This window comes from Convolutriloba macropyga, chromosome 2, assembly GCF_964194025.1.
Source record: "Convolutriloba macropyga chromosome 2, txConMacr16.3, whole genome shotgun sequence".
In the NCBI taxonomy this organism is placed as follows: Eukaryota; Metazoa; Xenacoelomorpha; order Acoela; family Convolutidae; genus Convolutriloba; species Convolutriloba macropyga.
In genome coordinates, this window is record NC_134469.1 from 79,922,129 (window position 1) to 79,934,375 (window position 12,247).

Consider the following 12,247-nt stretch of genomic DNA (forward strand, 5'->3'; position numbering starts at 1 on the left):
TTTTTTCAATATTTGAAGAATTCCACTCAACAATTGGTCTAAATCGCAAACACTTATAACATTTAGTCGGTTTGCTGGGCTCAAAAATCAGGGAGAGGTTCAATAGAACTCAGGGAGAGGTTCGATAGAAGGTTCGATGGACTCTTAGAATCAGAGACTTTTTGGTTTTTTTGATGCAGCCTTTTTTCAAAATGTTTTGCTTTTGTTTTTCTTAATGTTCATTACTGACAATATTTTTTACCCACGGCTCGGTTAATGACAGCTCCAATTTACGTAATTTTGAGGCCGAATGTAGATACAGTTTGTTTTCAGAGAACCAAAGGGTTTTTATGGATTTGAGGAAGAGTTTTAGTAAAATTTAACTGAATCCTTGTCTTTTGCCTTCAATTGTTATTCGTTTGGCGGTCTGATTTGTAAATTTAACCACTAAAGGATCTAAATTCCTTCCTCAAGAGGTGCAAGTGAACCTTTTTGTATTCATTCGGTTGTTACCTAATGTCTCTTATGTTATTGAATGTATTTGTTTTAAGGAAATTTCTGTGATTTTTTGAATTTGTCAATTTTTTATATTTTTTTTCTCAACATTTTGCTTAGTCTCAGTCAATACAGGTCAACATTTCCTCCTTATAGAATAAAAACTAATTTTTTGGCCGATTGTTTTAAGAGAAGATTTTCTTGCTTTTGGTTCTACGATTTTTTATTAAAAAATTTCTGATTTTTGTGCATAATTGCCATTTTTGATTCTTTTGTAAATTGTCAAATCATTTAACAATCGAACTGAAAAAAAGTTTACAACATTTGAAACTGAATATAATTTTTGCTTTCATAACTTATGGTTTGAAGAGATGCGACACCGTTCTCTTGGAGACATTGGTAGAGTTTTTATTTTTGCCCTTTAATTGTTGTTAATTTTTGTTGTCATATGCCAAATATTGTGTAATTCAAGGTCTCAGTGGCCAACTATAGATAAACAAGTGATCTTAAATAACTGATATCGGTAAATAACTAATGGTTGTTTCGACTTTCGAATTAAATTTCTAAAAAAAAATGAGTAAGAGTATTCTTCAACTTATCCCTTTCGGTTCTGGTTTGCGTTTTTTTTTCAGAGATTTTTGAGATCTGCAAATTTTATTTCTGCTAAATTATAGCTAAGCATCTCTATATACAATTCACATCACTTGTCTTTTGAAATACAATTTGTTCTTCATAACGGTTTTATTTTCCTCAATTGGTCTTTCTTCTTGGAACAACCAGTTTTCATAAAACCAATTTCGTGATTTTTGCAAATTTGCCCCCTTTTTGTAGGTTTTTGTTTTCTTTTCACAGTATCCCAATAATGGGCGTCATTTGACTTAGAAATGTTGTCACCTGCAAAAAATGCAAAGGAAGATTTTTATTGTTTTTCGTGAAAAGTTTAATATTCACTTGATTGGGGGAAATCGTTCTCGTGCATAGTTTTTCGTGCAATTTTTTTGTTTTTGCCTAAATTTGTCGTTCTTTTTGTAGTCGTATGACATATCCTGGATAATGAAAGACCTCAGTCGCTCTCTACTGAGGTATAAAGGACTCTCTCATTGATTTCATTTGATGCATAATGTTTCTAATTAGTTCGATTTTAATTCATTTTTAAAAAAAAAGCAATGTTTTAATAAACCTTTGCCGCTTTTGTTCATTTCTAGTCGACGTGTTATGTTTCAACTCAAATAAGTGTTAAAAGTTTCATGATTTCCTTTAACTTGCAAGATTGCTTCATAGATGCTTGGAAATTTTTCAGTTCCTCGTCTCTAGAGATGCTACTCAATCTAAGTGTGGAAAATTGGGGTCAAGCCAAGACACGCAGTTTTTGTTGTCCCTTATACACATTGAGTTGAACGGAATTTAGGATTTGAAAAAGCGTAGCTGAGAGCAATTTGATTAACTACTCTCGAATGATGTTTGAAGCAACTGCTGTAAATGTGTGTCTTATGCAAAATTTTTACTTTTAATCTAGAACATTCTTCGACTTCTTGACTGACTTTTTCACTCTTTAGTTCTTCGTTTTTAGTGATATATGTAGCTGTCGTTCTGAAATAATGTTCTCTGCCAATAGAGATTGTGAGCGATAAAGAATCGACGTCATTGCAGCTGAGTGGTTAAGATAATGCAGTGGCAGCATGGTGGTTCGAACTCCTGTATCCATGAAACATTTGTGCTTCACCGCTCTTGAATTGATTTGCCCCGCCTGTTGTTCCAAAGCAATTCACCCGACACTAGTCGATTTATGTTTTATAATTGTCATTAGGTTGTTTGATGAATATTAATTTCCTTCAACGAAAATATGTTTATCAGCTTGAACTAGAATTGATTTTCAGTTTTTACACATTTGCCACGTGGTTAGTACATCTCTGAAAAGGCTGTTGCAGCAGATATCTTTCAGTATGCTGGATATTTGGAGTTGATTTCCAACAAATTTTATTGTAGTCGTGTCTTTTTTATACATATGTTTCGACTTTTACAACTTTTTTGAGCTGAGAATGCTCTAAATTGTTCTCTCATTCACAATATTAGGCAGCTGAGTTGGCGTCAGTTTACTTCCGAAATGAAAAGAGCGCAAAATAAAAAAAACATTTTATCTGTTCAAGTATTAATAGTGGCAGATAATTCACTCTTAACTTTATTTGAAGTGAAATTATTGTGCCCTGTACATACAAGCCCTCATTGAAGCGGGCTTAAAGGAATCGGGCACCGCACAAGTCGTGTGAAAGCAATTCGTCCGACGTTAGTGGTTTGTGTTCCATAATTAATTTCCGACAGAAATCGAAAGGTCTGCCTTGGACGTCTTTCAGCCGTCTGACTGTTATTTCAGAGTTAAGTTATGTAATCGTTTCCCTGCCCAGGATTTAGATCGATAATAATGAAGGTTAACGTAGACGGCCTTTTAGTTTTCTTCCCTTACGATTATATCTACCCGGAGCAGTTCTCATACATGCAGGAATTGAAACGGACTCTGGATGCCAAAGGTCACTGTCTGCTCGAAATGCCTTCTGGAACTGGGAAGACAGTATCTCTCCTCTCCTTAGTCTTAGCCTACCACCGAACTCACCCGGCTGTTATTTCCAAAGTTATCTACTGCTCCAGAACAGTTCCTGAGATTGAGAAAGTTCTCTCAGAAATGAAGCGTTATATGAACTTGTATTTGAAAGAAAGCAATGAGGAGTCGGAAATTGTCGCTTTGGCTTTGAGTTCGAGGAAGAATCTCTGCATAAACCCCGATGTTAACCACTACAGGGAGGGTGAAATTGTTAACTCGAAGTGCTTCTCACTCACAGCGCCGTTTGTACGAGACAAAGCACAAAATGATCCTTCTGTTCCTGTTTGTCAATTCTACGAAAACTTTTCCTCTGTCGGTAAAGAGTACCCGTTGCCTACTGGGGTTTACGATCTTGATGATTTAAAGGACTATGGGCGCCGAAAGGGCTTTTGCCCGTATTTTGTGGCCCGGAACGCTCTTAGTAGAGCAAATTTAATAGTGTACAGTTACCATTATTTGCTTGATCCAAAGATAGCAGATATTATTTCCAAAGATTTATCCAAAAATGCCGTGGTTATTTTCGACGAAGCACATAATATCGACTCAGTATGTATAGAATCAATGAGCTGCGTCATAAATTCGCGATTGTTAGAAAGAAGTGTTCAAAATATATCTTCATTGAGCTCAGAAGTTAACAGAATTAAATCGGTTGATCAGCAGAAGCTGAAAGACGAATATCAGGCTTTGGTTGAGGGTCTCCGATTGGCTAATGTAGCGAGAGAAACCGACATTGTATTGTCAAACCCAGTTTTACCCGAAGACGTGTTACAAGAGGCAGTTCCTGGTTCCATACGAAGTGCTGAACATTTCGTCAAATTTTTAAAACGGTTTGTGGAGTATATCAGGTCTAGACTGAAAGTAAACCACGTTGTTGTTGAAACACCGTCGGTATTTTTGAAAGACTGCTTCGATTCGGTCTGTATTGATAAAAAGCCGCTCAAGTTCTGTGCAACTCGATTGAAGTCAATGATGAGTACCTTGGAATTGACAAATATTCAAGATTTTTCAGCAATATCGGCTATCTGCAGATTTGCAACCTTACTAAGCACGTATTGCAATGGGTTTGTAATCGTCATCGAGCCGTTCGATGATCGAACACCAACTATTTCAAATCCTATTCTGTTCTTCAGCTGCATGGACGCTTCTCTGTCGATCAAACCCGTTTTCAATGCCTTTCAATCTGTCATAATTACTTCGGGGACCCTTTCGCCCATTGAAATGTACCCAAAAATCCTCAATTTCCGACCCTGTATTATGGCCTCGCTGACTATGAGTCTGGCGAGAGAGAGCATTGCTCCGCTGATTGTGAGTAAGGGTAATGATCAGGGCGTGATGTCATCCAAGTTTGAGAGTCGAGAAGATGCCAGTGTGATCAGAAACTATGGATGCCTGCTTGTGGACATGGCCTCGATTGTTCCAGATGGAATGGTTTGTTTCTTCACAAGTTACTCTTACATGGAAACAGTTATCTCCAATTGGTACAACCAGGGAATTCTGGACAACGTCCAGAGACATAAGCTAATTTTCATCGAGACTCAAGACGCTGTCGAAACTAGCATGGCTTTGACCAACTATCATAAAGCTTGTGCTAATGGTCGCGGGGCCGTTTTGCTTTGTGTGGCTCGGGGTAAAGTATCAGAGGGTATAGATTTCACCGACCACTTAGGTCGATGCGTAATCATGTTTGGTATTCCGTATGTGTACACACAAAGCAGGATTCTCAAAGCTCGACTTGAGTTTCTTCGAGAGAATTTTAATATTAAGGAAAGCGAGTTCCTCACATTTGATGCTATGAGACATGCTGCCCAGTGCGTGGGGAGAGCGCTGAGAGGCAAAACTGATTACGGGATTATGATATTTGCTGACAAAAGGTTCACGAGAGCGGACAAGCGTGGCAAGCTGCCAAAATGGATCCAAGAGCATTTCAAAGACAGTACTGTCAATTTGAGCATAGATGAAGCGGTTCATCTGAGCAAGAAGTTCCTGCGTGAAATGGCACAGCCTGTGTCTAAAGAGACCCAATTGGGTCTCTCGTTGTTGACTGTTGAGCAATTGCAGCACGAAGATACGAAAAAGCGACTTGAACGAATTATCCACATCATATAAAGAGAGATAACTAATTTTAGAAACATCTTTTGTTTTGGTTAGATTGTGTTGAAAATGAGAATTTTCAAAATTGAAAATCCTATTCAGTTTTTTTCCGAAACCTTCATAAAACGGGTGATAGGAACTAAATGCGAATCTGACTTTTTAAATTGCTCTCGAATAAAGTTTGTAGCAATTATATTAGTCCTGCTGGTCCTTTTGCAATTTTTCGTATTATTAACTTTTCGTCTGATCGGTTTCTTCATCTGAGCTTGTGATTTTTTGTCCTCAAAAACGGGATAAACAGGTATGCCCGGAGTGAATTAAGTTCTCTTAGAGCCTTGGGGCTCACTAGTCTCTATGTAGGCAATTCACCAAAACGCTCAAGAGACATAATTACAGGGTGTGAAGGGCGGTTCTTGGAGTTTGATCACCTCCCACTTAACCGCCGCCACACCCTCCCAATTACGCCCCCGCGATTCTTTTAAAAAAAAGTAACACTTTATTTATCCAAAAAACAATGTCAAGAGGTAACTTTATCAATGGTAGTGTAGGGTAATATAGCTTTATAGATAAAAATACAGGTGGGTCAACAACAGAAAGTATTAATTAATCAGGTAATGCACTAGAGAAGGATCAAAGAAAAGATATCACTAGATCTAATATCAGCCAACACTATGTACTTCGCGCTGGACTTGAATTGCATTTTTATGATGCAAGCTGGAATTGTAAACTTCAGTTTTTGCACCACTGAAATCAAGGTTGCACTGGAACCAAGTTTGGAGCAATTAATAGTCGGGTATGTTTCTGTGTTTTTTTAACTAGGCTTCAAGAAATTGACTTTTCATTGACATTTTTGCCACGGTCTTGTCTTTTGCGTTATCTAAGTTGCCCTCGTTTAGAACAGTTGAACTCAATTGGTGGCGGTATACTGCTAAAATAAAAAACGAAAAACGCTCTCGTATTGGATTAATTTTTTCGTTGAAAGTCGTCCGACGATCTCAGTCATGGTTCCATGATTTGTAAAAAAATTTGATAGGATATTGTTGTCGAATAATTTTGACAAGGCAATATCAACCGTGTGGTAATGTTTTTTTTAATAAACTCCTGTTGCGATTACAATAGTTACATAACATGCGCAAAATTCATCTCAAAGATAGTTTGTCCCAAAGATGGTTATAATCGTTTATCTAGCTCTTACGAAGTATTTCGCCAATCAATTGTGCAACTGCTGTTATCGCAACGAGAGTTGATCATTTTTTTGATTTTAACCGTGCTGCTCTCAACAATAAACAAAACTTAATGATGACGGAACATTTAACTGGGGAGTTGGAAACTAACTTTTACCGTGTTAAGTGTGACTTTTAATTGAGCTCAAACTCAACTATGACATTTGAACTTTTGGGTTTTTCGTAGATTGAAGAAATATTCACAAGCGAATCGAAGGTTTCCGAAAAGATTAAAAATTTATTAATTATCTCATTAGATTCAGTAGCTCGCCGACAAAAGATCACACCATGATATCAAATTTTAAAGATTAAAATTTTTCTTGGAACAGTTATTGATTTGCGCAAGACAATTAATCATGGCACAGCACGAAAGCTAGACTTTATGTTCATCCATTAATATTGTGCCAAAACGACTCGAGATATTGTAAACTGCCCTGTATGTTCATTTCTACGAAACAGTGAGGCAAATTCAGTGATTGTTTTTGCTTGAATGGTAGGATGAGGGCCAGAATATTTCGAGTTTTATTTTATTATTTGATGAAATTACTGTTAGTGAAAAGTTCTCAGGAATCTAAAATATCGTATTTGCCATTGGGCCGCCTTCTTTATGGTCACTGATTTCAGATATAATTTCATATGATTGCATATGTTTATTGCTGCGAGCAGATTGAAGGAGGCTGGGATTGATTAATATTAAATTATGACAGACAAGAACAGCGCTAGCACGGTTGTAGGATTGAGTGCCAAAAACAGATTCCGATCTCAGGATGTCACAGCGGCACCTGAGGACTGCGAGTCTTTCCACCAACTTGGTTTGCCTGACTGGCTTGTCTCTGGACTCAATAAGGCAGGCTTTGAACAACCCTCGCCAATTCAAGCCAAAGCTATCCCACTAGCGAGGTATGGAGCTGATTTGATAGTACAAGCCAAGGCGGGAACAGGAAAAACGTGTGTGTTTGCAGTTGCTGCTTTAGAAACAGTTGATGTGACAATAAAATCGCCTCAGGTGGGTTTATTTAATAAGCATCAGTGCAATGATTTTGGGGTCCAGGTTAAAAAAATATGAACATCGATTGCAATGTTAACATTGCAACCAATTTTGTGTCTTATAATTAGTAATGATTTCAATGTCTTCCTTAGGCTGTAATTTCAGCTTTAGAAGTACTTGACAGAAAAGTTTATAAAAAGGTTTCTTCCTTTTTGTACGCTCAATATAAAAGTAGGGCGTTTTTATAGTAGATAGGAAATTTTGGTAGGAAGAAATCTGAATATAGATGTTCACAAGCAAATTGCACGAGTGAGCAGACATTCTATGTTATCAAGTACGAAAATTGAAAGTGTTTTAAAAGAACGAAAACTGTTTAATATGAAATTTTTTCTCATTCAAAATCATTAGACAGTTTGAGTCGTTTGGGCCGATATTAAATTGTGTAAATTATAGCCGTGCAATCTTATATTGCAGTGTTTTCAGGCAGAAAAATCTCAAGGGAAAATCTTGTACAGTTTTTTTATTCCATTCTTGATTTCCTCCGTAGAATCATTTTTGACCTTATAAATTGGCTTTTTGTTCTGACTCCCCTTTCACGCTACCGTTAACATCGTTACTCGTGAATATACCATGATATGTCATAATTGTTCCGACCCTACTCGTGGAACTATATGGGCAACTGTTTTTTTGTTCAGTAAATTTGGACCGATCGACATATTTATCGTAAAGAGTTGTCAGTGGTATCAATAGAAAACCGTCAAGCGCACAATACTTTAAAATTTTATATTCAGGGTTTTAAAATTTCCTCCTCTTCGAGTATTAAACGAGGTTTAAAATAATAGTGAACTTTCATTTTTACTTTTGCCATTATTTTCGAATGATTTTAGAAATGTTCGCTCAATTGTTCGCCTTTATTGCGTATTTTTAATGGACAGGAGCAGTGGTTTTTTTCTGGGTATTCATAAGTAAACAACTTTTGAAGTCGATTAATTTTTGTTTTTAAATCATTGATTAATAGCCGCCCTCTGCGGCTCGGCCGGCTATTATAGCGCTCCTATTTTTTTACAATTCAAAAATTTGAATTGTATTGGAGCGCTGTTTTTTTAAGATGTGTTCACACATTTTCATTATTTATGAACCAAATTTCTATCGCTAGTGGTTATTTTTTCACATGCGGCATATTGACATTGATTTTCGTTTTTTTTTTTAATTTTATCTGTTTTTAAATGGTTTTCCCAATTCACTAATAGTCCGTTCTAGGTCTAGTTTTTTGTTTAGTCAATAAAGATTCTTTGAATTGCCATCAGCCGGGTATGTTATTGTTTTCGCGAACTTTAAGAGAATGTTTATAGTCAATAGGTTGTGGTTTTGGTCATTTGTTTTTGAAAGTGTTGATTGATTTCAGCATTTTCTAACAAAGTTATCTGATTTTGTTTAGTGCTTCTATTTTACCTCTGATGGTAATCAAGCTTAGAAACAATTTTTTCTTTAAATCTTGGAGTTCTGAAGATTTTTCTATATTTCGGTATGGTTTTCAATTAGGTCTTATTGGATTAGAGGGTTAACGTTGTAGATAATTATATTTTAACGAAGACGTCATTTAGTTAGAAGGATTTTGAATCTTCATTTGTTGCTATTGACTTGGCTTTGGGGCTTTGTCGCTTCGTGCAGGTAGAAAACTATGTTAACGACCTTAAAAAACAACGATTTAATTTGGTTACATATTTTAGCATTGTTAAGTATTTTATTGAGGTTCTTTAAAAAATTTGACGACACTGATTTGCATTCACACTTAACTTCGGGAATGTCTTTTTAATCTAATAATTATTTGTTTCTCATGGGTTTTTCCTGAAGTTGCTGTTTGCTATTGGTGATATTTAACAATAAAATAATTGTTTTTGATGATTGTTTAAGTCTAATTGTACGAAGAAAGTCGAGATCTCATTCGTTAATATATTTGTTTTCCTCTTTTGGTTTTTATATTTTTTGCTTTGTTGACTATGAAAGGCTTGGTCTGTCGTAAGAAGGTTGTGGTTAAAGTCATTAGCTTCTTCATTTCTTTAGACTATTTTTCAAGGCTTGTCATGTTTTCATTTTCTAATTTGTTTTCTTCGACTTCTCTTATAACAATCGAATCACGCGTCAAAATTTTGAAGGGACTTTTTTAGCCGAATTCTACCACTAAGTTCTGGCGCTGAACGTGTAATGATTAATTAATTTGTTATTGCATGCTGTGCTTTTTTGAAAAATCCAAAACTTAACCCACCCAATGAATTGACTATAAATTGGGAGTGCAAAATCAAATCGAAATTAGTTAGGGTTACACCAAGCTATATAACTAGAGACAACTTTCCTGAACGATATTAATATTTTATTTTCTGCTTTAATTTGGAATTTGAATTCGGAACCTATTTTTTTATTGGCAGAATTAAATGTTTACTCGAACGATTTTTTGTTTTTTCTTCTAAAGATATTGTACTGAAGTTGATATCTTTTTCAAATAATGTGTTGCTCTGTTCACTTTCCTAATGCTAGTGTAATGAAAAATTAACCTCATTGATGTTACCCTCACTGTATATAAATCTGTACTATTTTGCTACACCGAGTTTTTGTTTACAAGAGATACTTCTTTTTTTATTTTGAATGTTTCCTATCTGTTTGATTTTGTGGACAATTAAGCCACGAATTTGGATGAGCGCTGTCGAAACATAATGTGCAAGCGCACTTTTCTGAGCCTCCTTGTTTGAATAATGGATATCCTGGATCCGGGCACGCTCCAATAGATTTGAACTAGTTATACCGTATTTATATCGTCACACTTCTTTGATAATAAGAATGAATGATTATATGTTTTCGAGGGCAGACTTTGTCAGTTCAACAAAATGTTCTGTTACTATAATTTTCAGCGAAGAGAGAAATTCTTTTCAACTTATTTTCGGAATGTGCTTGCTGAGTCAAACTGGTAAGCATTACTTCTGATGTTATGATTAAATATCATATGACTAATTTTTCCTGAGCAGGGCGCTTTTCAAACATGGAAAACTTTGAAGAACATTGGGAACAACTTGTAAGATCTTACACGATAAAATTTTCACCTTTCATGCCCAGTTCTTGACATAAGAAAAAATGACATAAGATTGCTTTTTATTAAATAATAGTAAAATTATTCGATCTTTCAGTGATCATGTTTGATTAGGTTATAGTTCTGGCCCCTACACGCGAGATTGCCATCCAGATTCAAGAAGTTATAAACTCTATCAGTGTGAGCTGCCTTGCGGACCTCAAATGTCGCAGCTTCATTGGTGGTCTCTCGATCAAGGAAGATATTAACCAGGTGAAAAGATGTCACATAGTAGTTGGCACACCTGGCAGAATCAAACAGCTAATTGAGGAACGCAATCTAGACATGAGTGCTTTGAAAGTGTTTGTGATGGATGAAGCTGACAAACTATTAGGTAAGTTAGTCATATTGTCTAGATAATAATAATAATAATAATGAATTTTTCCAATTACATATCGAGTAATTCACTCAATGATCACACAATTAATTTACAATCAAGAAGTTATATGTATTTGGGGAGAACATCAAATAGGTCAATGGACCTGTTAGAGTGATGTCTCCTCAGGACAAATTTGGATTAATCAGTTTTTGTTCTATCATCGACAACCTCACCATTAAAATGGCTTTTTTCCCCAAAAACATCAAGTTAGTCAGTGTTTATAATAAAGAAAAGTATATTTAAAAAGACCATGAGAAAACCAACTACTACCAAAAAAAACAGTTACCAAATCGCTGCCACCTAGAATATAGTTATCTTTAAATTCTTGAACTAGCTTTTCTATCTGATTGTTTTCCGTGATTTTTGAAAATGGAGACAATTCATTGTTATTGTCAATTGAAATATGACTAACTGTACTCTCACACTCTGCGTTGTACTCTCACAATGCTTGAATTGGTTTTGTTTTGCTGTCCAATTTGTAAAGGATGCCAAGTTCAGGGGAAACGATTAAGGAACCAAGAAAAAAATGAAAACGAATAGAGCGTATTGCGACCTTCCAATCATATATCCAGTTTCATATGCGCATTTTGTTATATTACGTCATGAACGGAGGGGAGTAAATGTTGTCCATTTATACCTATAGAAGAGAGCGAGAGGTCTCGCCTAGCACTGTGCGCTGAACAGCGAAGTTCCAATATTAAACTTGAATGACATGATAGCACTATCAGCTCAGAAGCTACAAAAATAGTAAGACCACACAAAATTAGTCAAAGAAAAAACTTTAAATGGATTTTATTCTGAAATCTGTTGCTTTCCCTTGACAAGAAATAATTCTGTTGAGTGCAATTGAAGATCACGTTTCTTTGATAATCAACATTTTTAGGATTTAGTTTTTCAATTATAAAGCAAAGCAATATTTGTTTGACAAAAAATAGCGTGACAATTCATGTCTTTTGACCTGCTAAGAGCAGCCTTTGGTACTAAATAAGTCGCACACCAATACATCGAAGTTATACGGTCCAATGACGTGATGCGGGGAGCCTTGGCAATATGGTATGAAACTTTCGACAGCGATCACCAGCTTTGTATTAAACCAATGAGACAAAGTAAAGTACAGAAGAGGTTGTCAAAAATAGATTTTTGTACTAATGGATGGAAAATATATGACATCAAAGTCATTGTGAAGTCACATCAGATGCAAGCAATGGTCAAGAACGATGAAATATTTTTATAATTTTTATATTTATATTATATTTAAATTTATATATATATTATTTATTTATTATAAATATATATATATTATTTATTTTATATATATTTTTTTTATATATATATATATATATATATATATATATATTTATATTTATATATATAT

At 35.3% G+C, this 12,247-nt stretch overlaps 2 protein-coding genes across 3 annotated transcripts in view; both read left to right on the forward strand.

The window, feature by feature from the left end:
- LOC142334762 (uncharacterized) overlaps nucleotides 1–12,247 on the forward strand; it is a 603,346-nt gene that overhangs the window by 527,223 nt on the left and 63,876 nt on the right. The window contains exons 2-3 of one of the 2 annotated variants that reach the window (XM_075383047.1): nucleotides 7,007–7,390; nucleotides 10,569–10,827. The exons of the other annotated variant lie outside the window; for it this stretch is intronic. Coding sequence (XP_075239162.1) covers nucleotides 7,085–7,390; nucleotides 10,569–10,827 — 565 coding nt within the window. The 5' untranslated portion in view covers nucleotides 7,007–7,084. The remainder of the gene's footprint in view (nucleotides 1–7,006; nucleotides 7,391–10,568; nucleotides 10,828–12,247) is intronic. 2 annotated transcript variants of the gene reach the window in all.
- LOC142334760 (general transcription and DNA repair factor IIH helicase subunit XPD-like) lies at nucleotides 2,733–5,276 on the forward strand. Its single transcript, XM_075383035.1, has one exon. It carries the CDS (start codon nucleotides 2,894–2,896, stop codon nucleotides 5,174–5,176), a length of 2,283 nt encoding a protein of 760 aa, XP_075239150.1. The 5' UTR covers nucleotides 2,733–2,893; the 3' UTR covers nucleotides 5,177–5,276.

What these genes read in the sequence shown, in the direction of transcription:
- LOC142334760 (XM_075383035.1), top strand. Translation starts at nt 2,894, where the DNA reads ATGAAGGTTAACGTAGACGGCCTTTTAGTTTTCTTCCCTTACGATTAT.